The sequence below is a fragment of the Pseudorca crassidens genome, chromosome 11 (assembly GCF_039906515.1).
Source record: "Pseudorca crassidens isolate mPseCra1 chromosome 11, mPseCra1.hap1, whole genome shotgun sequence".
Lineage (NCBI taxonomy): Eukaryota > Metazoa > Chordata > Mammalia > Artiodactyla > Delphinidae > Pseudorca > Pseudorca crassidens.
This window is the reverse complement of record NC_090306.1, coordinates 44,775,167-44,801,007: the sequence shown is the minus strand read 5'-3', so window position 1 is coordinate 44,801,007 and position 25,841 is coordinate 44,775,167. Positions and strand designations below refer to the sequence as shown.

At 49.1% G+C, this 25,841-nt stretch overlaps 2 protein-coding genes and 1 non-coding gene across 4 annotated transcripts in view; 1 reads left to right on the top strand and 2 right to left on the bottom strand.

The window, feature by feature from the left end:
• Positions 1–13,194, bottom strand: LOC137202908 (rabankyrin-5-like). The gene is given in 9 exon segments (XM_067698697.1): positions 1–28; positions 2,279–2,399; positions 2,402–2,828; positions 2,830–3,485; positions 4,041–4,050; positions 4,170–4,314; positions 12,471–12,661; positions 13,045–13,056; positions 13,180–13,194. Coding segments are annotated over 9 exon segments (1,605 nt in total).
• Positions 12,669–25,841, top strand: part of GALNT6 (polypeptide N-acetylgalactosaminyltransferase 6) — a 35,289-nt gene continuing 22,116 nt past the window's right edge. Inside the window, exons 1-3 of one of the 2 annotated variants that reach the window (XM_067696572.1) lie at positions 12,669–12,797; positions 19,766–20,008; positions 24,446–25,038. In XM_067696572.1, the coding sequence (XP_067552673.1) occupies positions 24,548–25,038 (491 nt within the window). In that variant the 5' untranslated portion in view covers positions 12,669–12,797; positions 19,766–20,008; positions 24,446–24,547. The remainder of the gene's footprint in view (positions 12,798–19,765; positions 20,009–24,445; positions 25,039–25,841) is intronic. The other variant, XM_067696573.1, reaches the window with a different exon arrangement.
• On the bottom strand, positions 23,782–23,886 carry LOC137203105 (U6 spliceosomal RNA). The gene has a single exon (XR_010932936.1). It is a non-coding gene; the product is annotated as a U6 spliceosomal RNA (small nuclear RNA).

Genomic DNA, 25,841 nt, shown 5'->3' with positions numbered 1-25,841 from the left:
CTACTCAACACTAGTGACCACAGGGATGCTGGGGAGAGAATGGAGCCTCAGAGGGCCCCAGGCTAAGCTTCTGGATCTGCTCTGGCAGGCCAAGGGACCTAGAGCACTAAATTCTGGGGACAAGCTGGGGCATGTTATTTGCACTCCAAATTCTGGGGGCCACCCAGGTCACACGTATGCCCCTCCCTCTATTTGTGTCTCCCCCACTTGCCCACCTGGCAAACTTCTACTCGTTCTTTGCAAACCAGGTCACCTCGCCTCTTCCTCCAGCAGGGAAGTTAATCATTCCCTCCTTTGTGCCATCCTGGACCTCCTGCATAACGTCCCTCTATTACAGTATGGGTCTTATCTCATTCTAGAAGGTTTGTGCAGTAGACTGATATCTCCTCACAGATAGGGACTGAGTTTTCATCTCTGATCCCCTAGTGCCTACCACTGCACCCCACGCCAGCGATGCTTTACGGCTTCCACGGAGCTTCCACGTGCATTAACCATTCCAACTGTGGATAGAATGTTAGGACGCTCTTGCTTACGCCAGGACAGACTTTCCCTCCTGGGATAATTTGATTTGTAGCTGGTGATCTCTCTCATTCAACAAAGAGCTCCCTGAGAGAGAAATGCTAGTTCTTTGCCCTCCTCCGGTCCTAACCCTGTTTACACAAAAGTCACCTTCAGTAAATGCAACTTCAGTTGTTACTGTCCCGACACTTCTTATATTCAAGGAAGCACCCTGATAACCCCATTAGGTCTTTCTGGTGCTTTCTGAGCCATGTATCTTCAGGGAACCAGGCAGTCCAATTTGTTTAATGCTATGTGATCTGCTGCACCCACACCACATTTTATGGTCTTAATTCCATTTATTATAGACATTGTGATATGGCTCTGTTTTTCTGAAAAACAGGTCACCTCTTACTCTAGTTATTTACCCATCAGCCCTCTCCTAGCCAACAAGGGTGGGGACTTTTTACATCTCTTTTCTCGTAATGGATAATAGTGCCTCCTGGAATAAGAATCAAAAACCTTAATAATGTTCATAGCCTTTGACCCAGCAAGTTCCACTTCTAGCAGGTAACCCTAGGAAAATGGCCAAAGATTTGCACAAAGGAAGGTTACAGAGGCACTCTTTATATGCAACAGGGAAGACCTCACTAGGGAACTCGGTACAATCTCTCCAAAGCAAACATGGGGGACATGGTTGGCCACAGAACGTCAACAGGCCTGAACCGAATGTAGTAGTGAAGTGGAGAAATGGTGAACTCTCTGCTCACCCAGCACTAACAGGGTCTGAGGCATACCAGGTCCTGAGGGGCTTAGGGATAGGCCAGACCCTGCAACAGCCTCTTGCCTCTCTAGACTTGGGGACGTCTCCCAAGCAGAAGCCCTCCAGTTCCCTGGTCTCCCAGCTATCTCCCAAGTCATACCTGGGAAATTGTCTGGTTCGAGTATATCTCACAGGTTAAAGCCTAAAAGGATGGGTGGTCCATCCCTCCCAATCTGTAAGTGTCCCCCATACCCTGCCACACTATGAGTTACCACTCAACTCTCTCTGCTCCTTGGAGAGCCAGAAGTGTCCTTTCCTAAGTTTTTATTAGGAGTTTCCCTCTGCTGTCTCTCTGCCAGGCCTGGTTTTAAATGAACATAGAGAGCCTTTTACCTCTCTCCCAGAGCAGTAAGTTAATTCAGTGCATCACATTGTTTCCTGGTCAGATTTTTTGGGTTGCAAGTAACAAAAACACACTCAAACAAATTTCAACCAAAACGAGAAAGAAGAAAGGAAGGAAGAGAGGGGGAACAGGAACAGAGGGAGGGAGGGAGGGAGGGAGGGCGAGACAGTAAAGGAAAGGAAAAAATGGAAAAGAAAAGGAGAAAAAGAGAAAGCGGAAGAAGGGAGAAATCTAGGAATAAACGCCTTCAGGTAGAGCAGGATCCAGGAGTACAAAATATAACGTTAGGGTCCTCTCGTGCTTTACCTTTATTCTTTGCTTTCTTAGTGTTGTCTTCATGCTCAGGCTGACTCTCCTTCCTCATGTAATAGCAAAGATGGCCATTAGCTGCTCTGAACTTACGTCACCTTCCCAGCTAAGTATTCCATCAGTGGTCACGTGGGGTAGGGGATCAGAGGTGTGGGGCTGGGGGGAGGGGGTCATCTTTTTTGCTAGTTCCAGGAAATATCTCAGGAAAGGCTCTGAGTAGCCTGGCTTGGGTAATGTGCTAAACCCTAAACTAATCACGGTGGCCAGAGGATCTTTGCACATACATATGATATACATAAATATACATATTTATATGAATTTCTGAGCCTGCTTGGACAGCAAGGTGCAAAGGGGTCAACTTGGCAGCATCCTGGACTCCGGAATTCACGTTAGCCTAGACACTGATCGGGAACAGCACACTTTCTGAACTGCCACGTGAAGAAAATTCCGGCCCTCGCTATCCACCTGCTCAGCAGCCCCGGACTCTCGTTTCAGGATGGGCTCGGCCACCTTGTTGTTCTTGTAGGTCTTGGCACAGGCAAAGGGGGTCAGGCCCTGCCTGTGTCGGACATGCAGGCGGATGCCAGGGTGGGAAATCAGCAGCTGAATGGCGACGCCACGTTGGTTGCTCATGGCCACGTGGACAGGCGCTCTTCCTTCCGCATCCTGTGCATTTACAGTGGTACCAAACTCCAGAAGACACTGTATCGTCTCTCCCAGCCCCCAGGAGGCTGCCAAATGCAAGGGGGTCCGCCCACCTCTGGCCTCTTCCTCTCCTTCTCCATCAGCACCACGCTGTCTGGGACTATTCACATCGCAGCCACTGCGAATAAGAAAGCAGACGATGGACTCGTTTGTTTTCATCAACGGCTCTGTGCAGCAGTGTCCGAAGGCACCCACTAGGTCCTGGGCCCCAGCACGTGGCATCACAACCACGCCTGACCAGAGTGGATGCGATGTCCTCCAGATTATGAGCCAGTGCGAGCCACGGTGGGGCGTTCCCCTTCTCATCTGGCCCAGATGTGCCAGCTCCTCGCGTGCGTGTGGCAGCCACAACAAGGGGAAGCTGATTTCTGACGTCCAGCTGAAGAGCCGTCTCCCCAGCCTGAGTCCTGACGTTTATGTCCGCCTGGTGCTCCAGGAGAAAGAGCATGCTCTTGCCGTCCTGCCGCTGCATGGCCGTGTGCAGCAAGGTCTGCCCGTCTGACATGGTGTCGTGGATGCAAGCCCCGGAGCCCAGCAGCTGGGCTGCGGTTGTGTGCGTGCCAGTCCCTAATGCCAGGCCCAGCACAGTGTGGTCTCGGGAATCCTTGAGGCTGAAGGCTGGAATAATTTGCAGGTTGTTGGTGGCATGAAGAGCATTAGCTTTTTGCTCCAGGATGACAGACACCACATCCGGATGATTACAGGCAATCGTCACGTGCAGTGGTGTCCACAGGTAGACGCTGCTGTCCGCTGAGCGGGGCGAGGTCAAGGCAGGGCCCTCCTCCGTCTGTAGGTCCACCCTTGGTACTGGGGAGTGAGGTGGGCCTCATCTGAACTCCATGGACTAAGAATCAAAGGTGGTTCCCTGAAATCATGCTAGACAAAGAAGAAAGAAGGTCCTTTGCCCTTGACCGGTCCTGTCCCAGTCTCCGTCTGTCCCCGTACATAGTCAAGCTCCCCAGGCTCTCCTGCATTTGGTCAGGAGTCAGCCTCACAGACTGACAAGTTCATGCTCAGTAGGCAGTTCGGGTCCTAAGTAGTCATCAGTCTCCTCCACGCAGCTCCTGACATCAGATCTGCGTCTACTCTTACAGCAAACCAACAGTGGCGAAGCAGGCAGATTCCTAGAGTTTGCCCCCGAGTCTGGTTTCACCCTGAGTGAAGCCCCTTCCCTTGCCTCTGAGGCAGAGATCACTGAGGCAGGCTGTGGACAGAGATGGGAACTCCGAGACCGCTCCGGGTGGCTGTGTAGCTTGCACCCGGCTCACGCTTCGCTTGCCAAGCCACGCCCTGACACAGGTCTGCGCCTGCCCAGAGGAAGGGGCGCCTGCTCACCACTCATAAGGCTCTTTACGGACTAACAGCTGTCTACCTGCAGCACAGGGACAGATAAGGGGAGACAGACTGCCCCAAGGCTGATCCAGGAAGCATTTCAAGGCTTGCAGTTTAGACCCGGGTCACCTGGCTTGAGTAACAGAATGATTGCCTTACGAGGTATTTTTGTTGTTTCTGGGTGTGCCGTGCCCGGGGTCCAAAGGCAGCCAACCTGCAGTTCTGCACTCCTCCATTCTGGCAGACGTCTTCCTGCCCGCTGGCTGCCAACGTCACCAAACTCTGAGGGATGCTTCTCTGGGCACTGACACAAGAGGCCATGGGGAGCCACCTGGATGTACCCTGGTCTCATTTCTATCCCTTGGACTGCTTTCAGCTCCTTGGGGAATAAACCAACACGAAAGAACTCTGAACTGGATCCAAGTGGTCATTCCTGCCCAGCCTCAAACCCAGACCAAACTCCACAGTCAGCCAAGCTCATCAAAAAGCTGTGTGGCTCCTGCCCAAACGCTGAAAACAAGCACTTGAGGCTTTCTGGAGGAGTTATGGGCACATACCAGGAAAGCCATTCATTATATTCTGAGCACATTACAAGTGATTTACATACATTATCTCATCAAAATCGACAACAGACCCACCTCAATATCTTCTTTTTAAAAAGAGAAAACTGAGGTTGAACAATTTGCCCATGGTTACAGAACTGCCAGCTAACTGAGGGACCCCATGCCGTCACTCTCCAAGTCTTTCCTTTGCTTGGGGGGAGTTCTATCAGGGCTTCCCACCCCATATACTGAGATGTGCCTCCCCCATAGCATCTGACTGTGGGGTAACCCTGTGAAGAATGGGCGAGGTGACCTGGCACCTCCAGAACGTTCCCTGGGCTCCTACTCTCTGGTCCCGAAGGCAAGAGGTGCATGAGTCCCAGCTCCAGTGCTTCCCTCCTCTGAGAGGGCTCAGAGGAGCTGCTCACGTGGGCAGCAGGCTAAGGCTCCCATTCAGACGTGGCTTCCTCGCCAGGGAGTTAAAAGATGAGGGTCATATCAGCTCTGAGGTTCTCTGACTCCCCAGGTAGGATTGTTTCCACTGTTGTGCTCCAGGTTCTATAGAAAATTCTAGTTTTTGTACACTCAAAGCAAAATCTGAATGTCCTTAGAGGAGGTCTGGGTCGCTTTGGACTGGTGCCCCCTATCCTTCCCTTGGCTCCAGAACAGCCCACTGAGTTATCTCACATAACAGATACCAGGATAGGATGGTCCCCATGAGCAGTATAAGCTCCAGCTCAGTGGTGTCAGTGGTGGGGACTTCCCTGGTGGTCCAGTGGCTAAGACTGCGCTCCAGTGCAGAGGGCCAGGTTCGATCCCTAGTCAGGGAACTAGATCCCACATGCCGCAACTAAGAGTTCGCATGCCACAACTAAAGGTCCACATATCGCAACTAAAGATCCTACATGTAGCAATGAAGATCCTGCACGTGGCAATGAAGAGCTCACACGCGGCAACAAACATCCCACATGCCGCAACTAAGACCCAGCGCAGCCAAATAAATAAACATTAAAAAAAAAAAAAAAAACCAGTGTCAGTGGTGGCCCAGGTTCTGTCATCCCTTTGCTCCACCTTGTCACTGTGTGGGCTTTGTTCTCAGATAGGCTTTTAAGAGGCTGTCTTATTCTTGTATCTGTTTCATTCAAAGGAATGGAAAGCTTTCCCGCAGGCCCCCAGTAGACACACTTCTTTGCCCATCACTGGCAAGGAGATCACCATATTGAGCTAATGGCCAAGGGACCAAAAATGCCAGGAGGTCAAATACCCTGACCACTACTGCCTTCAAATTCAGCACCTGGGGCTTCCCTGGTGGTACAGTGGTTAAGAATCCGCCTGTCAACGCAGGGGAAGCGGGTTCAAGCCCTGGTCCTGGAAGATCCCACATGCCACGGAGCAACTAAGCCCGTGCGCCACCACTACTGAGCCTGCGCTTTAGAGCCCACGAGCCACAACTACTGAGGCCCGCGCCCCTAGAGCCCGTGCTCCGCGACGAGACAAGCCCCGCAACGAGAAGCCCGCGCGTCGCAACAAAGAGTCAATGCAGCCAAAAATAAATAAATAAAATTAACTAATTAAAAAAAAAATTCAGCACCTGTGGGCTCCTCAGGGTACTGAACGCCAGGACAGGATAACACGTTACAGAGCCCATCAGGGTCCTAAGTCTGTCTCCAGCTCCCCACAGTGGGGCTCCTCCTTCTATTCGCGAGGCATCCTTGTTTTGTACCTGGTAAGTCACTTGGTAGTTTGGCAAGCCTGGTATAGTTTTCCGTAAACCTCGCGTAACTGCTGAACCCCATGATATCTTAAGTCTTGATAATTAGTAAGTGGGGCCAATTACCTTTTCAAAGTTTAAGCTCATCCCTCGTTATGACAATGTAATGCTGTCCCATCTTACTGCAGCCTGGAGGACTGTACTTATATCAAGGCACCACCTCAGGTCTGTCTTTTCCTGGTAGTGTAAGATATAAAGGAGTTCATTCATGCTCCTCTGAGGTCCTGTTGAAAAAAATTATGTGATATAAATAAACTAGATAATCCACATCTCCAGTCATCTTTTCCATGGAGTGGATAAAGGGATCAGAGATGTCCTGGGGCATCCCTTCAAATTGATAAAATTCCATGAGTAAGTAAGAATGTGGGTTTTTTCCTCACCAACTATAGGTGTTTCTTAGTACCACTCCTCACCCAATACCACCAACTCCCTGTCTGGCAGTGGGTCCCATCTGTGAGAAGACCTGTACCCATTCCCATGTGCTGGACTGTTTTTTCCCACTACTACATGGGGGGTGGGCTGAGGTTGTAGGTCTTGCTGATAATTAGCAGCTCTTTAAAGAGCCATAAATCCATGATTTCAAACAATAGAATCTATCTTAATCTGCTCTCAGCAAACACAACTCACATTCCATTCGTGGAGAAAGAAAAGGTAGCTTAGGGCTTCCCCTTCAGTCTCTCCTCCTGGTCACTGGCTGTTTAGAAATCCCCAAGATCAAAGCCCTCTGGATCTATGCAGATCCAGGTCAAACAAACCCAGGAGAGGGCAGAGGAGCAGTCCTTGGTTCTGTGTGGCCTCTGCCCACTCTACCCACCACACCTGTGGGGAAGGACCACTCTGTACTTACATGCTGCCTTTGGAGGGTGCCAACTTATTTTTTGTTTTTTTTTTGAGAGTGCCAACATTTTTTAAAGGCTGGATTTAAAATCAGACAGAGATTCAACCCAGGTCTCACTCCAAAACCGTTTTCACTTTGCCAAAATCCTATGCTGTTCATAGGTCCGTCTGCCTAGAAAACCCAAGAGAGTCCACTGGAAATCTATCAGAGGCACAAAGAGCGCTCAGTAAGTTAATTGCTTTTAAAATAACTTTAACCACTTCAGACAATATAATGAAAAAAGTTGGACTTCCCTGGTTAAGACTCCAGGCTTCCACTGCAGGCGGCACGGGTTCGATCCCTGGTCAGGGAAGTTCCACATGCCACATGGTGTGGCAAAGAAAAAAAAAAGAAAGAAAAGAAAAGAAAAAAGCTACTATTTAAGGTACTTGCTAAAATCAGGGTGACTCCTTCTCTGGGCTATGTTTCTAGAAAGAATCAAAAGAAATTGCTAACAGTGGCTGCTTCTGGGGAGGAAAACTAGGTGACCAGGGATAGGAGTAGTTCACTATACTTAGGAACTTTTGATCATTGTGCCATACGCACGTTACCTATTGAAAATAAATAAATAAGATTCCATGGGAATTAAGAAGCAGTGAGGCAAAAACTTCAGGACACTAAGGGGACATTAAAAATCAGGACATTAGACCTGCCATTGAGTTATTCCATCACCTCTCCTTTACTGTCAATCTGAAACAATATTAAACAACACTCCAGTGCCATCATATATATTTCAACCTTCTGTAAGGAAATGTATCGTCTGTTCAAATACCTAAGAAGATAGGAACCTCCTCTCTTATTTTTTAGATAGATAACAGAGGTTTTGCAGTTAGCTGGGGGAGAGTTTGCTCTGGTGGAGAGTTTATTCTTATATTTTTGTCAGGTTGAGATACGATTACCTTTGTTTCAGAAGGTTCAATGTGCATATCTCTTTCTTTTTTAAAAAAAGTTATTAAACAATAATATATCATCAGGCTTTCCTGGTGGCGCAGTGGTTGAGTCCACTTGCCGATGCAGGGGACACGGGTTCGTGCCCCGGTCCGGGAAGGTCCCACATGCCGCGGAGCGGCTGGGCCCATGAGCCATGGCCGCTGAGCCTGCACGTCCGGAGCCTGTGCTCCGCAGCGGGAGAGGCCACAACAGTGAGAGGCCCGCATACCATCAAAAATTAAATAAATAATATATCATCATTTTCAGCAGAAAGAGTTCTCATAGCAAAATCTTGCAAGCATGTAGATGTTCTTCACAATTATTAAATTTCTCTTTTTTAAAAAGTACACACAGATCCTGGGTATCTTGAGTGCTTTTAAGAAGAAAATCGTGTGTAATTTAAGTAGAAGTGTCCTTAGTCATAATGCACCTTTCCCACGTTTCCCAAGAGAGTAAACAATTATTCATTGTATGATATAAGGAGGCTTCAGTTATATAAAAGAAAAATGGGGGAATTACCTGGTGGTCCAGTGGTTAGCACTCTGTTCTTTCACTGATGAGGGCCTGGGTTCGATCCCTGGTTGGGGAACTAAGATCCCGCAAACTGTGCAGCGAGGCCAAAAAAAATTAATAGGAAAAAAGCATGGACATGGGGTCCACATCTTTTCTTTTACCTCAGGCTCCAATATGGCTCAGCAGAGCACTACTCTTTGTTTTAAATTGTTCATATTTTGTTCATCATCGATATCTTTTGCACTAATTTTGATGTTTTTAAATATTACATTATATACTACTTGATTACTGAGTTTCTGGTGCCCCCTTCAATTTTAAACCCAAAGCACTTGCCTCGCTTTAGAGTCCTGGCTCTGCCCTGTCCTAATCCTTTTTACGTCTATCAACCTCCCTTCCTAGGTTAAGGGTGTCCTGAGGAGAAGGAAGTAGATTGTTTACTTTCGTGTCTCTGGTCCTACTCAATACCTAGCACAGAGCTAAAGCATGGTGGGCTAACATGGTATTGCTGAAGGTAGCAAGGGAAGAAGGACAACAGCTAGTGATAACGACTGACATCCTAACATTTATTGTGTGCTTATTGTATACCAGGCACTGGGTTAAACGTTTTACTTATTTAATGTAACAACTCAACAGTAAAAATAATATTATACCTTTTTACGGATGAGGAAGTTGAGGCCCGGAGAGCAGAGTGAACTGTGATGCATGAGTGATTACGGCAGAACTTGGAACAGCTCTGCTTGGGCTCCTAAAACATTTCTCGCTTTGATGGTTTCTCTTCAGAGCACGGGAATGAGATGAGAAAGAGGAAGGGGGAAATAGGGGGAGAAAAGAGATAAACGGATGTAACAGAGGACCTGAACTATGCCATTTTCGCATCAGTTCTCAGCTCCACCTGCACAACCACCCCTAAGGCATCATTAGTCCTTACAGATGAGAAACTGAGACTAAAGATGTTCAAGGGACGTGTTAGGTTCCTTCCGCTGGTCAGGCACCTGCAGAGGGTGGGGGAGGGGTACAGTCTGGGGCAGGGTGGGTGGGCCTGCCTTCCCTCCTGACCTCCCTGGGGTGCTCGTGGCAGCTTCTCGGTCAAACTTTCCCTCCCAAGTGAAGCCAGCACCTCCTCCTGGTGGTCAGGTCTCCTTCATTCTGCCCCAGCCGGAGGTGGGCATCCCGTCGCCAGGACCAAGGCTGATGTCAATAGCCTCCCAGAGCTGTTCTTGTCTCGCTTGCTTCCACCGATCTGCTCCCCACCACACTTCCTGCCTTTCTGGGGGAAAACCCCTGAAGTACACTGCTGTGAAAAGCGAAACTTCAGAACACCCAAAAACAGAAACTAAAATGGCAAGAAATAAGAATAAGATTCTGAGAAAAGAAAAAGAAAGAAAGAAAGAAAGAAATTCACAGGACTTCTTGAGGAGTGGGGAATCCAAGCCTGCCCTGCAGAAGAGTTTAATGATGGAAAGTTTCAGTCATGAGTAGGCACAGATGATTTCCAGAGAGGAGTGAATGAAATGTATCTTTCACTGTATACCTTTTGCTAGTGCTTGAATTTTTTTCAACCAGGTGCCTTTATAATGTTTTCAATTAAAGAAAACTATTTTTTAAGTGGCCTGCCATGCAGTCATTCTGTGTGGCTTGCCTCCAGTCCTTCCTGTGAGGACAGAACAGCTCAGTCATGGGACTTCCCTGGTGGCGCAGTGGTTAAGAATCTGCCTGCCAAAGCAGGGGACACGGGTTCGAGCTCTGGTCCAGGAAGATCCCACAGGTTGCGGAACAACTAAGGCCGTGCGCCACAACTACTGAGCCCACGTGTTACAACTACTGAAGCCCGCGCACCTAAAGCCCATGCTCCACAACAAAGACAAGCCACCTCAATGAGAAGCCCGTGCACCACAATCAAGAGTGGCCCCTGCTCACCACAACTAGAGAAAGCCTGTGTGCAACAACAAGGACCCAACGCAGCCAAAAATTAATTAATTAATTGTTTTAAAAAAGAACAGCTCAGTCAGTGTGGTCACACATCCTGTGGACTACATGCACCTCCAAATCAGGCAGCTCATTGTTCTGAGGACTCAAAGTCATGTTTAAAATCAGAGTCAGGTAAAGTAAAACTGAATGAGTAATTTGCTTCCAGAATGTGGAACACGCAACACAGACCAATGCTGCTTCCTTGGGCATCAGCCTCTCAGGGACTCCGGGATGGGGTTAGCAGTCATGACTCTGTCCTGGGGAAGAACTGAGGCTGTGAGTCCAGACGAGCCCATCACCCTCAGGTCAGGCTGGGTCCTGACTAAGGCTCAAGGGTCAGATCAGGATCAAGAGGAAGGGTGGTGCAAAGACTATAGGGTCAGACGCGCACAGGAGTGTCGAGTCCCCGGAAAGAGAGAAATGAAGGGCAGCATCCCACAGTCTTCAACAGGAAATGCCCTTATTCTGAGAAAAATAGCTGTGGAATCAGGCAAGTGACAAGGGTGGCAGCTGGAGCAGTGGGAACGAGAATGAACCCTGAGGGTCTGTAAAGGAACCAAAACGGATGATCAAGGCAAACTCTGTAGAAAGTCTCTGTTTAGGGATTAAACCCCAGACAGAGTCTCTAATGTGAAAGGAAGGGAGTTGGGGGGGGGGGGGAGGTGGGATTACTCAGATGCTTGGTGTTAGGGGAGGAGATAGGTGACCAGGCTGAGAGTGAGTGGATGCCTCCATTTTCTACCCCTTTGGGAATGTCCATCCTTCACCTGCTTCCTGATCTAGTGTGGCTAGGCAAGATCTTCTTCTCCATGCCCCACTGGCCTCCTCTCTCCAGAATCCATCACTGGAATAACTCTGGCCTCCTTCTGAATAGCTCAATTCTACGCTGGGGTCCCAGATTAGAAAACAAGGTTACTTCTCTCCATCCAACTGTTAATCCCCAGTAGCTTCCCCTGCCCTTCCCAGTTCATGTCACAACTGCCTTCTTGCTCAGATCTACCCACCCACGCCCCTGCTCCCAGGTCTTACAGACTTAGAAATACAAACGCGTTTAAATATCAAAACAGAAGAAAACCAGAATTGGTGGTCGAACTTTCTACGCCAGAAAATTTCCAAATTATCGGCTATTTGGAGTGGTCCTTCTCTATTACTGAGACAAGGACCCAAAAGGTTACATCACAGAACCTTAGAGCTGGATTGAGCCGGTGAGCAGCCCGAGGCGGATGATTCAGAGCGTGGCTGTAGGAACTGAACTTACTTATTTGGATTCTGTCTCTACTCGTTCAGTGGTTCTCAAAGTCGAGTATGCACCAGAATCACCCGGAGGGCTTTTAAAGATAAAATTGCTGGGCCCCATCCCCAGAGTTTCGGATTATTTAGGTCTGGGGTAGGGCCCAAGAATCTTCATTTCTCACAAATTATCCGATGACGCTGACGCTGCTGGTCAAGGAACCACACTTTTGAGGAGCACTTGCTAGCTGTGTTATCAGCCGCCTCCCATGTATATTCCACAATAATCGTAGGTATTTGCTAGGGCTGGGATTTACCTGAGACCTGGCACATGAAGGCTTTTTTTAGCATTGTTCGGGGCACACAGCAAATTCCCTGCTCTCACTGTTGGATGGAGGGGAGGAGTCATTTGCTAGGGACCACCGCGGCGATGAGAAGCAAACCTGGGACGGAGCCCAGGGGCGCCTCTCTGCCCGGCTCTGAGCGCTCCGGCAGCGCAGCCCCTCAGCCAGCGCAGCCCCTCAGCCCGCGCGCCACACGCTGCGGTTCCATAAACAAGCTGCTTCCGCCGCCGGCGGCTCGGCTAATGCCTGTCGTCTCTGGGGTGGCTAGGACACTCCAATCTTTACCGGCGCTGAGAACCTGGCCACGGAGGCTGCCCCCCGGGGTCTGCTGAGATCCGGAGAAGCTGGAGCAGCCGGGCTCCCAGCAGCGGCGGCGGCGGCGGGCTGGGTGCAGAAGGCCGGGGGCGACCTCGGGGCAGCCGGGCGTTCCGCGGCGCGCTGCAGCGCTCGGGGGCGCGGCGGATGGCCGCCTGCACCTGGCCCGGGAGAGGCGGGGAGGACGCGCCCCAGCGGCAGTGCAGGGCCCGCCCCGGCCCCGCCCTCCAGGACTTCCCGTCGGGAAACCCGCGACCTGCACGGCCGCGCGGCTGTGGCTCTTCCTGGGCGCGACAGGTAAGCGGCAGAAGCAGCCCGCGACCCTCCCCTGGACTTGGAACCCAGAGCTCTCCTGCTTCTCGCGACTTCCCGCCAGTCGAGCTCGCTTCTGCCAAGTCCTTGCTCACCACCTCCCCCCTCCGCCCACCTTCTACTCCTCCTGTTCTTCTTCGCCACCCCCCGACAGTAAAATGAAGGGACAGGACCGGGCTGGTCCATCTGTCGTGGTGGCCTCTAGCTCCTGCCTCGGTAGGACCCCCTCTACCTTTGCGCCTTCCTGAAAGGACGAAAGAAAAGCTCAGGTCTCTGGGACCTGGAGGGGTAGGATGAAGAGGGACTAGACAGCGCACTCTCTCGGGACCCTCTGGCCTCTGCCCTTCACCCACCCATCCCCCCGCACCCCTTCTGTGCCCATCTCCCCACGTTGGGCCACCCCCTGTTCTCCGCTACAGAAAATCTTTCAGAGAGGTTTCCTCCTGCCGGTGCCACGCTGCCCCTGAGCAGAAGGGGCTAGCGGTGAGAAGCCTCCCGGTGGGCGTAGGGCCTCAGATGTTCTTCCTCTGGAGGCTTGGGCCTTTGCGGGGCGGGAGCTGTGTACACGGTATTGTGGGGAGGGAGTCTGATGGGTGTTCATGATTGTGACTGTCACCAACTTCCTGATTCCCTGTCACTTGTTCCAAACCCCAGGCTAACCGAAAGGAGAAATAGTTTGTTACTTGTCCCCAGAGCCAGTCATCCCAGACCGTGTCATCCCAGACCCCGACCTTGGCAGCGGGTAGGACAGGGCTCTCCTGTGTGTATGGGGGTGGAGGGAGGGTGTCAATTTGCCAGCAAAGTGCAGAACAGACCCCGCTATTAGCCAACCACCCATTGCAACATTCACAGGGAGGATTTTAATGCTGCCCTCTTAGTGCACTGCCAGACCCACAAATGCAGTTTACAGACACTGCATGAAGTTAACAACTCTGGACACACCAAGGAACCTGGGACTCATTTTGCCAGAGATGTGTGTGCACTACCCCCGCCTCATTCTCCTCTCCTACGATGAGCTGTGTCTCTGCCCATCACAGGAAGGGTGAAAAGATTAGACAGGCAAATGCGTGTGATAATACAAGCTAATGTGAGGGGTTTGAAATATACTTTAGTTCAAATTATCCAGCAGAAGCCAGTATCATTGCAGGTGCTTCCCTAGCTCCTGTTTCTCAACAATGACATTCACTTTAGGCACCCAGAGGTAACAAGAGAAAACTACTTTCAGGGGCACCAGGGCAGTAAGCAGGGCAGGTCTGTCAAAGGAACCATGAAGGATACTGGGCTGCCTGAGATGGCCTCATCCTTGGTAATCACTAACCACAGTTAGCAGAACAGCTGATTCCTACCCACAGCAGAACGGAAGAACTCACACCTGAAAAGGGGAAGTCCTGAGGAATGTCAAATGCCCTCTGAGATCAAAAACATCTTAGTCCAAATTCAGTTGGGAGAAAACTGAACAGGAGATGTGACCATGGGCTTAGCCCATGTAGCCATTGTCTAGAACAGAAATTAGGAATCAGAGGGGCAGCTCACCCTAGGGCAGAGGCAGTGGGTATAATGGAGGCAGAGAGCTGGCTCAGCTCTGTCACCAATTTAGCTGTCTAGCCTTGGCCAGATCACATGAACACTCCCTGGGTGGGAGCAAATGACAAGGAGTATATGAAAATGCTTTGGCAACGCTCCAAGTGCAACGCAGCACTTGGTGTCATGGTTAAGACAGTGGGCTTTGGAAAGACATGTGCTTGGGAGCAAATTCTGCCTCTGCCACTTCCTAGCTCTGTGACCTTGGTGAGGTTACTAAACCTCCCTGTGCTTCAGTTTCCTTATGTGTAAAATGGAAAAGACAACTGTTTGTTGATATGGTAAGTAGTAATATTAAAAATGGCGGTGGTATTGTCCTGAACCTCCTCTGGCTCCATGGATGTGTTCTGACATCTCCAGCCCTAGAAGTGAAGCTGAAGGCCAAAGTGGCTTTCTGTGTACCAGAGGGACCCAGTGACTGTGCCAAAGATTTGGGCGAACCTGGCTCCTCCTACACCCCTCTGCCCCTCTCTGGGAAGGCCCAAAATGTCCTTTCTTTTGATGGGAATGAGAGTGAGGGTTTGAATAAATGGGAGGTCAAGTGCAGGGCACTGCCTGTCACTGCGTTGAGCTCAAAGCTGTAATTGTGCTGTGTAAAAGGCTTGCCCAGTGAACAAGGATGGGCTCAGTCTGGGGAGAAAAAGGACTGTTATAAGACTCTTTTGTGGCACCTGAGAGCCCTGGGAGGTCAGGTTATTCTCCTGTGCCCTGTGCAACCTGGTCCTGAGCCCTAGGTAGAGATTTGAAGAAAGGAGGAAACCCAATCCTCACCCTCAGCTCTGCATACGATAGAAAACAAAGAGCAGACAGATCAGGGCAGTGGAATTAACAACCAAATACCTCAGGACAGAGGGATGCTGCAGGGATTAGAAAGCTGGGTGAACTGGTAGGGAAAAGCGTACAAGAGGCAAAAGATTGGGGGCGAGGAGTTAAGGATTGGGAAGAAGAAAGAAAACAGAATCTATGTGGCGCAACGTCTAGACTTGTTGGTTCTCCCTCCCCACTAAAAATCTAGTGAGGAAGTCCCACGTGGGGAAACATGGGCAGTGAAACTTGGAAACAAATACACCCAGATACTGAGGGCAGTAAGATGCACCTTAGTCTAAGAAGGCTCCTCCGAGGAGGGGAGTTTCAGGTAAGAATTGAGAGAAAGGGAACATGGCTAGCTTAGCAAGAATATAAGGGAAACACTTCGAAGAGGAAAAGATAGACGGTGAGGGTGAGTAGCAAACAGGAAGCAGACTGCCCAGGCCATGTTTCTGCTACAATCAAATGGCACTAAAGCAATATGAATATGGCTCTTCTGATTGTGAAAGAGAGAGAGGCCTGAGGCAGAGGACGCTGGCAGGCAGCGTCTGCTGATTCTCCAGATATTGGGCGATAAGAGCACAGTCTCAGATGACGGTTTTTAAAAGTGGAGAGGAAGAGAAGGATCTGGGAGGCAGAGAATGAATCAGCAGGACTTGGGCATGGGCATGGAGTGAACCTGATGTTGAAAACTGTTTAGAAACTCCGTGCCTGGGAGTAGAGCAGGGCCAAGAGTTGTTTCCAGGATCTCGACACTACTGGCAGCAGTGGGGAAACTGGGAAGGCTGGCTAGCTTAGGGGGCAGGGCACAGACACTGAGTTCAGGGTGTGGCACGTTGAGTATCCAGTGGCCCTAGGCAGAAGTCCTACTGCCAGGAGCACCCTGTGCGGTGAGGACAGAAGGGAAAACTTCGGTTCTGTCCTCACCATCACCTGCCCCCCAATCTGGAGACCAGCGCAAGCCTGCAGGAATACCCCTCCTGTTAAACTCCCCCACCCGTTCCCCTTCCTCTGACAATCAAAGGATGATAAGACTCAATCCAAGTTCTTTTTTTTGCCTTCTCTCAAACCCAGCCTGATTGTCACCAGGGTTCCTAGATAATTAGGGAATCCCAGCTCATACCCACCTGGGGTCCTCCTTTATCCCTGGATTCCAAGGAGTCTCAAGGCTCAGTTTGAGATAGTTGCACATCCCTGCCTCACCTGGCAGGGCCTGGAGGTCCTCCATCCAGTAACAAAAACCTGTGAGCTGTTGAACTTCCTGCTTGGTCACATATTATTTTGATTTTCAGTGACTTTTACAAACTTGGAATAAATCAAGAAATATTTACTGAGCACCTACTATATGCCAAGCATATTCTAGGTGTACAGTGTGAGTAAAGTTGGGTTGGGTTTTTCAATGGAAAAATCTGTTTGGGTAACTAAAGCTTAAAATGCTATGCAAACAAAACATAAACCTGCATCTACCAGGGAGAAAACCTGACAGACTAGCTACTGAAACAACTTTCAGTGCATCTTTCTGGGAAAATAACCACGTACTGCAGCTTTAGTCTTGGGGGAAAGCTGAAGTGTCTTCAAAGTGTAATTATGGAGAAAAGTGAAAACCTCCCAGCATTCTGTAATTCAAAGGGTCAGAGGTGGGAGGAGGAGTTTGGACCAGATAGTTTGCTACTTTGTTCACAGCATGAGAACAGAGGAAGTGAAATGTAGGCAGGGTTTGATGTCCAGAAAGTGCTGGCAGGGAAGAAACGGAGAATCGTTTGTCCAAAACAGCCTCTTGGCTCCCTCCCCCCAACCAGTAGCTTGAAATTGACCTGTCGTCCCCCCACCCCCAGCGTGGTGTTAGCTCCTCCACACACATGCTCCCAGTGAGAGCGGCAACAGTCATCACTTTTCAAAGAATAAACCTGTAATTGAACGGTAGTCTGACCAACCTAAGCAAACATCCCTGTTGGTGGTGTTGCCACTGCTAACTTCCTGGTCCCCACGTCTCCAGGAGGTCAGCAGCTCCACTGATAAACAGAAAGAAACTTTGTTACAAGAGGCCACCTGGCCAGCAAGAGCACGTTCTTGGTAACTAACACCCCCCCACCCCCACCCCCACCCCGGCTTTCACAAAGGCGAAACTTTACCTGGGACTTTGATTTGCGGCATCTTTAAAGCATTTGTAGTCCTAGGTGGGAGTTGGAGGAGGGCAAGCCCTGGCGGGTGGTGGGAGGAGTGGGGAGGGGGGAGGTTGTCTATGAGTGGAATTGGGAGGTTCTGGAAAATTGCCCTGCCCCAGGCTCAGGAGAGCCAAACCTGGTCCCCAAACTCCCCAGGTGACCTCCAAGGGGGAGGTAGGAGGGTGGGAACAGAGCAGTGGCCTGGGAGTTGGGAGAGCTGTGAGCTGTGTGACACAAGAGAAGTCACCTAACCACTCTGGCCTCACTGTCAAATGAGAGTAGTGGACTCAGACCTAGTCTAAGTGCCACGCTGGTGTGTAACAGCAGATCATATAACTCACATGCTTGTTGGTGTAAGTGCATTCAAAACATCATTTAGGGCTTCCCTGGTGGTGCAGTGGTTGAGAGTCCGCCTGCCGATGCAGGGGACACGGGTTCATGCCCCGGTCCGGGAAGATCCCATATGCTGCGGAGCGGCTGGGCCATGAGCCATGGCCGCTGAGCCTGTGCTCCGCAACGGGAGAGGCCACAACAGTGAGAGGCCCGCATACCACAAAAAAAAAAAAAAAAAAAAAACATCATTTAGTGAAGCCAGCCCTCACCCTTGTAGCTTTAAAGGGGCCATGTTAACCCTACCGGCCTCATCTCATTTAACAAGGGTTTATGGAATACCTGCTACATACGAACCTTGTGCTAGACTTTGCAAGTGATTAAAAAGGTGAAAATAACCTGTCCTCTCTGGTCCAGGAGTTCACAAAGGTGTGAGAGAGGACAGACTGTGGTAAGGCCAAAGTAGAAGTATAAACCCAGGCCCCAGCAGTGAAAGTGCCGAGTCCTAACCACTGGACCGCCAGGGAATATCCTTAGAAAAGTTTTACACTTTAATCGCATAAGAGGTATGAATTCTACAAACTAACAAAAAACATCATTTGAAAATGTAATAATTTAAATTTCTTTTACCTATGTGAATTTTGAATAACAAATTTTTCATTTTAGTTTTGTATCAGGAAATGTTTATCATCTTCAATGGACAGAGACAAACATTAAAATAAAAATTTATTATTCAAAATTCATAAAAATAAGGTGAAAGAAATTTAAATAAAACTTTCAAATGATGTTCTTTGTAAGTCTGTAGCATTTATACTTCTGAAGTTATTGAAGCTTAAAACCATACTACCTGGTTTCTGGTACTGAAAGTTTGGGTGCTACCTGAACTTTCAGTACACTCTATATATGTATTTATAATAACTGAAATGAAATTTGAACGAAACAATACTTACCCATGTTACATGTGATGTAATGGCAGTTGGTATTTTCTTTTTTGTTCTAGTCTAGTCTAATCTTTTTCTTTTTTTAATACATTTATTTATTTTTTTAATTTTTTTACTTTTGGCTGCGTAGGGTCTTCGTTGCAACGCCCAGGCTTTGCAGCAAGCGGGGGCTACTCTTCGTTGCAGTGCACAGGCTTCTCATTGTGGTGGCTTCTGTTGCGGAGCGTGGGCTCTAGGCGTGTGGGCTTCAGTAGTTCTGGCCCGCAGGCTCAGTAGTTGTGGCTCACGGGCTCTAGAGCACAGGCTCAGTAGTTGTGACGCACAGGCCTAGCTGCTCCATGGCATGTGGGATCTTCCCAGACCAGGGCTTAAACCCATGACCCCTGCATTGGCAGGCGGATTCTTAACCACTGCGCCACTGGGGAAGCCCTAGTCTGATCTTTTAAAGAATTTTTTTTTTCATGCTGACTTGCAACACTTTAAATTTATTTAACAATCCTATAATGAGTTGCAATCAGCAGTTTGATAGACAATGCACTGGGTGAAGCCTTAGTTCCCTTATACCAGGGACAGAAGGTAAATTTGTGTTCTGACTGGTGAGGCCAGGAAAACAGGTCCAATTTGTTCAGCCTAGGAAGTCTTCCTAGAATAAGAGGATTTCTGGCGTCATCTCACTACTAAAACCGAGATGGTCTGATGTGTTGCAATCCCAAGGGTGGCTGGAGGAAAAAGAGTTAGGAATGAACACCCAGCAGCAGCAGGTGGGGCATGAGTGGGTGAGGGCCAATGGGCATACTTGCCAGTGGACCTGGTGGCCAGCCTGAAGGTGAGGGAGCTACACTGCGGGGAGGACCATGTGAAGCCCTGCTCTTGACAAAGGACTGTGTTCAATAGGGGCAGTTTCTTCCCCAAGGCTGGTGACCTCCCCGACCTTGCCGGCCACACTTCTGGGAATCGTTTCTTACTCAGAGAGCAGGAATCCTTAAACCCAAAGTCTTCTGACTTCCATCGGCATCAGATTATGTGTCCATTCTAAGGGACTCTCCCATCTCTCGCATGCTGAGCAAACAAACCAGAGACCGAGTCCCTTACTGCCAAGGCTAATCACAGGTGTCTTGTTTCATTTTAGGATTTGGTTAGTACCTTGAGGAACTGCAGGCACCAGAGAGAAAGCCTTAGACAGCCAGGTTGGATCGAGAGAGCAGATGCCTGGGAAGCGCTCAACTTAACCCCAAGTCTCTCTCCAGGAGGGAAAAAAAAGGAACAAAGGGAAACCACACTGCAAGGGACTACAAGGCAATGCCAGGATGAGGGAGTTGGAGTGACCTGGGTGATTCTGTGTGAGTCAGTCAGGGAGGCCTTCCTGGAAGAGGTGAGTCTTAAGCACTTGGCAACAGCTGGTAACTAAGCTTTACAGGCATACCTCGTTTTATTGTGCTTTGCTTTATTTTGCTTCACAGATACTGCAGGGTTTTTTTGTAAATTGAAGGTTTGTGGCAACCCTGTGTTGAGCAAGTCTGTCACTGCCATTTTCCCAACAGCGTTATTTTTAAATTAAGGTTTTTTCCTTTTTCTTTGACGTAATGCTATTGCACACTTAATAGACTACAGTATAGTATAAACGTAACTATTATATGTACTGGGAAATCAAAAAATTGTGTGACTCACTTTCTTGCAGTGGTCTGAAACTGAACCCACAATATCTCCGAGATATGCCTGTACCACGCCTTTGTTTCTAACTGTGCTCCCTCTTTCTTGCTGGAGTGGAAGGTAGACAAAGTATCAGGGAAGATGCAGCCTGCAGGATGGTTCAACAGTGTCATGGCGAACACTTCCCCATTCTGCGGCCCTCAGTCTTTGCTTAGCTGGGGCAGTTGCAGAACTGATGAGGTGTCCGTGTCGGGCAGAACCCCTTGTGCCGGCCCAGCAACCCCTGGGACAGGACACCACCTCTACACTGAATCTCCATTTCCCCCTTGAAGCCTTCTTCAAGCCCACAGGGAACTCTACCGTTGTCAACTTGTCTGTGCTATTCTTCAGTTCTAATTTTATTGATTTTTGAATAGGTAATGTAGTCAGGGTTCAAAGTGCAAAAGGGTATTCAGTGAAAGATCTTTTTCCTACTCCTGTTCCCTCCCTGGACGGGTGCCACCTGAACCCGGTGCTACCGGTTCTTGTTCTCTAACTAGATTTTAAAATCCCATGGGGAGAGGGATGGTCTCACACCTCTCTCTGTCCGTCTGTGTCCCAGCTGGGATGAATTGTCCCACCCCATCACCCACGGGAGTTTTCCTAACACCATATCTTCCCTCCTCATCTGTATTGCTGCTCTCATGGGTCAGACCCCCAAGCGCCTCTTAACTGGCCCTCCAGCGGCCAGTTAGGTCCATCTCGTGGACACGCTCCACCAGCTGTCCTACTACACTTCCTGTAATGCTGGGTTCCCACTAATCCTTTACCGCTCCCCATACCTCAGGTCAAGGGCAAACTCCTTGCCACGATGGCTTGGTTTCAGCCACCGCTCCAGACCCATCATTTGCTACTCCCATCAGGCTTCACACTCCCACCAAACCAAACTACTTGGAATTCTCTGATGGGCCACACTGTCTCCTGCCTCTAGGGCTTTCTGTGTTCTGTTCCCTCTGCCTGAAATGTGCTCACCTCACTGGCCAACCCCTACTTGTGTGTTAGTGCTCAGCCCAAGCTTCTCCCCTGAGGGGCTTCACAAACATCCCCCTCCCCCACGGGCTGACATGACCTCATCCTCTCTCCTTCAGCCCCCGAGGGTGCCTCTGTCATGCTGTCTTCTCACTGGGTGATCTCTGTTTAAAATTTGACTCCCCCAGTTGACCGTACGCTCCTTGAAGGCTGGGCTTGCGCGTCTCTGTATCTCCTCCATCTGACAGAGCACCTGGCAGATGCTCAGTCCACGTCACCTGAGCAGGAGCTTAGTCAATACTGGCACAATGAACAAATCTCTTCTGTCTCCCAGACAACGCCTAATATAAAATAGACACTCAAAGAGATTTGATTTGATTGGATCTTTGCTGCTGCTTCTGCTGCTGCATCTGACGTTTTAAAAGAAAATGACCTGTCTCCCCCCCACCCAAAGTGACCCCGTTCCCCCTTGATATCGTGACAGCCACGTGCGCCCCAAGTGGATCCAAGTGACTCCGAACACCAGGCTTCTCCACAGGCAGCAGCTTGTATGTTTAAATAGCAGCGCAGCTCAGCTGGAGTTACTTTTAAGTACGACAGAGTAAGGAGTGTGGCTTTGGCCAAGGACCAGGTGTTTAAGGATAATTCCTGGGAAACTGAGCAGGGATTTATTAATGATAATAATAGAACTAATTGAAGGCTGAGTCTGTGCCAGACGCTCTGCCGAGTGCTTTACATACATTATTCTTGATTTAATCCTTCCCACCACCCTGTGGGTTAGGTATTAGTTACCCCCACTTTACAGATGAGGAAGTTGAGGCTTAGATTAACTCATTTGCCCAAGGGTCACACAGCTGCTACTGATAGAAACTAACACTTTTAGAGCACTTACTGGGTGCAGAGACTGCTAAGCTTTTTCCATGAATTATTTCGTTGAACTTAGCGCTTACAACAAACAACCCTAGGAAGTAGGTTGTTATTATTAGAAGCGGCAGATCCAGAATTTGTGCCCAGGTTTGTTGCCACCGATGTCTAGTCCTTAACCCCTGAGCCTTATACTTGCAGAGCTGTGTACAGAAAGTTTTACAATCACTCTTCCTCTGAGGTCTGGGACCACGTACGTGGGGGTACATGCTGGAAGCCATGTTCCTGCCAGAAGGTGCTATCATTAGAATCTTAGATTTTTAAAAAGATTTTTTTTATTAAATATGAGCAGATACAGAATATTTATAAAATATGGGTAGGGTACAAAGAAGAGCAGTGCCACCAGCAACCACCATACACTGTTTTTTTTTAACATTTATTTAAGCTGCTCAGGGTCTTAGTTGAGGCACTCGGGATCTTTTTTAGTCGCAGCATGCAGGAACTTGTTTAGTTGCGGCATGAGGGATCTTTAGTTATGGATGCAGACTTCTTAGTTGCAGCATGTATGCGGGATCTAGTTCCCTGACCAGCGATCAAACCTGGGCCCCCTACATTGGGAGCGAGGAGTCTTACCCACTGGATCACCAGGGAAGTCCCGCCACCATCCGCTTTAAAAAAAAAATCACTTCACTTTGAAGTCGCCTGTATGCCTTTATTCCCATATCTTTCCTCCCTCTTCAGAAACTTTGGTTTCACTGTTTCTTTAGTTTTCTTTATATGTAGCTCTACCACATATTCTTTTTTTTTTTTTTTTGGCCAGTCCTCTCGGCTCGCAGGAATCGTTAGTTCCCCGACTAAGAATTGAACCTGGGCTCATGGCAGTGAAATCGCAGAGTCCTAACCACTGGACTGCCAGGGAAGTCCCACACATATTCATTTTTGTATTCATAAAACATACGTTGCTTAGTTTTATGTGTTTTTAAATTTTCTATAAATGGAATCATACTGGATGTATCTTTTTTTTTTAACATCTTTATTGGAGTATAATTGCTTTACAGTGGTGTGTTAGTTTCCGCTGCGTAACAAAGTGAATCAGCTGTACATATACATATATCCCCATATCCCCTCCCTCTTGCATCTCCCTCCCATCCTCCCTATCCCACCCTTCTAGGTGGTCACAAAGCACTGAGCTGATCTCCCTGTGCTATGCAGCTGCTTCCCACTAGCTATCTATTTTACATTTGGTAATATATATATGTCAGTGCCACTCTCTCACTTCATCTCAGTTTACCCTTCCCCCTCCCCGTGTCCTCAAGTCCATTCTCTACATCTGCATCTTTATTTCTGGCCTGCCCCTAGGTTCTTCAGAACCTTTTTTATTTGTTTGTTTAGATTCCATATACATGTGTTAGCGTACGGTATTTGTTTTTCTCTTTCTGACTTGCTTCACTCTGTATGACAGACTCTAGGTCCATCCACCTCACTACAAATAACTCAGTTTCATTTCTTTTTATGACTGAGTAATATTCCATTGTATAAATGTGCCACATCTCCTTTATCCATTCATCTGTCGATGGACACTTAGGTTGCTTCCATGTCCTGGCTGTTGTAAATAGTGCTGCAAAAAATATGGAACGTTTCACAGATTTGCGTGTCATCCTTGCACAGGGGCCATGCTAATCTTCTCTGTATTGTTACAATTTTAGTCTATGTGCTGATTTTTTTCACTCAACATTGCATCCAAGTTGTGGCATGTAGAAGTGGCTCATTCTTTGTCACTGCTGTGCAGTCCTCTGTGCCGTGGATGTTTCACGCTATTTATTCATTATAATGCTGACAGACATTTGGATTGTTTCTGATTTTTGCCTTTTTCGTCAGTGCTGCTAGAAACGTTCTTGTGCATGCCTCCTGGCATACGTGTGCCAGAGTTTATCTGGGATATAAAACCAGGAGAGGAATTGTGGGGTCATAGGGTATGTACGTTTTAAATTTTTCTAGAGAATGCCAAATTGTTTCTCAAAGTGGTTAAGTTGATTAAATCTCTTCATGTAGAGTTTCAGTGTTCCAATTACTCTAGATCCATGAATGTCAGAATCTTAGGGCAGAAAAGAAACAGAGTCCATTTTCCTTTTTCTGGATGGAGGAAATTTAGGTGCAGGAAAGTGACGTGGCTGGGCTAAGGTGATGTAACCATTCAGCAGCAGAGCCTGGACACAAACCCCGAATCCCCCGACTCCCTCCCCACCACTGCCTTGGGTCATTTCTCTCTCTCATCCCCCCTTCTCAGGCCGAGGCCCCAGGGTGTGGCCACCACAACCCATCAGGCTATTTACAGGGCCGGGCCAGCGCTTGGAGCTGACCCAGCCGGGGTTTCCACTGGTTCCAGAGGATGAGGCTGCTCCGCAGACGCCACATGGCCGTGCGCCTGGCCATGGTGGGCAGCGCCTTCGTGCTCTTCCTCTTCATCCTGCAGAGGGATGTAAGCGGCAGGGAGCAGGCCACAGAGAAACCATGGCTGAAATCCTTGGTGAGCCAGAAGGATCACGTCCTGGACCTCATGCTGGGGGCCGTGCACAACCTTAGGGATTCGATGCCCAGGTTCCAGATCAGGGCTCCGGAGCCCCAGCAGACACTGGCCTCCACAAACCGGACCTGCCTCCCCGAGTTCTATGCCCCAGCTGAGCTGAAGCCCCTCTGGGAACGGCCACCACAGGACCCCAATGGCCCTGGGGCAGATGGGAAAGCATTTCAGAAGAAACAGTGGACGCCCCAGGAGACGCAGGAAAAGAAAGAGGGCTATAAGAAGCACTGCTTCAATGCCTTTGCCAGCGACCGCATCTCCCTGCAGAGGGCCCTGGGCCCGGACACCCAACCCCCTGAGTAAGTAGCGCCGTGTCCTGGGGTGAGGCCAGGGCTCTGCCAAAGGTGTGGCTGGTGCGGCCACGGCCACGGGCTGAGGACCAGGTAAAGGGCTGACAGGGATTTTTGAGTATGGGCAAGGATTTTCTCTAAGCCTTCACTTTTCCTAATCAATTGCCCTTATCCCAGGGCACAAAAAATTTTGTATCTTTTGATACAAAAAGATTTTGTATCCTCACGTCAGAGATTTTGTGTGGGGTTCGTATTATGGTCAGGCCAGAGGCTCAGGGAGACCTGTGAGAGTGACACACAATTGTGAAGGTGACAGGGTACAGAAAAAGGACCTCTGTCCAGGCTGGGACCAGACGTGGCCTAGGGGTAACTGGGAAGGCCTGACTGCAGGCCACATATTCGGTGGCCTTGCCCCATGCTGAGGCCTGCCCCAGAGACTGCAGGACTCCGCTGCTGAGCTCTTGGCCAAGGGCATTTCCCAACAGCAGCCCTGGTGGTCAGGATTATCCCCACACCTCCTGGTTTCTTTCAGTGAAGACTCACAGGGCCAAGAATTCATTCCAATCTTTATTTGAAGCTGTTTGTACTTTCAATCCCAGGCAGTGAACCAGTTCTTAGATCTTTGAGCCGTAGCCACTTCAGTCTGTGTTCATACTGTTCTCACATCAAAGATTTTGTGTCTTTCTCATGTACACTTTGTCATTCCCAACTCAAGAGTAATACCCTTTTTGGCCTTTTCTCACATGGCAGTTCCCGTCCTCGAGTTCATGATTCTTTAGGACTTCGAACCTGGGGTTCCTCAGACTAGGACC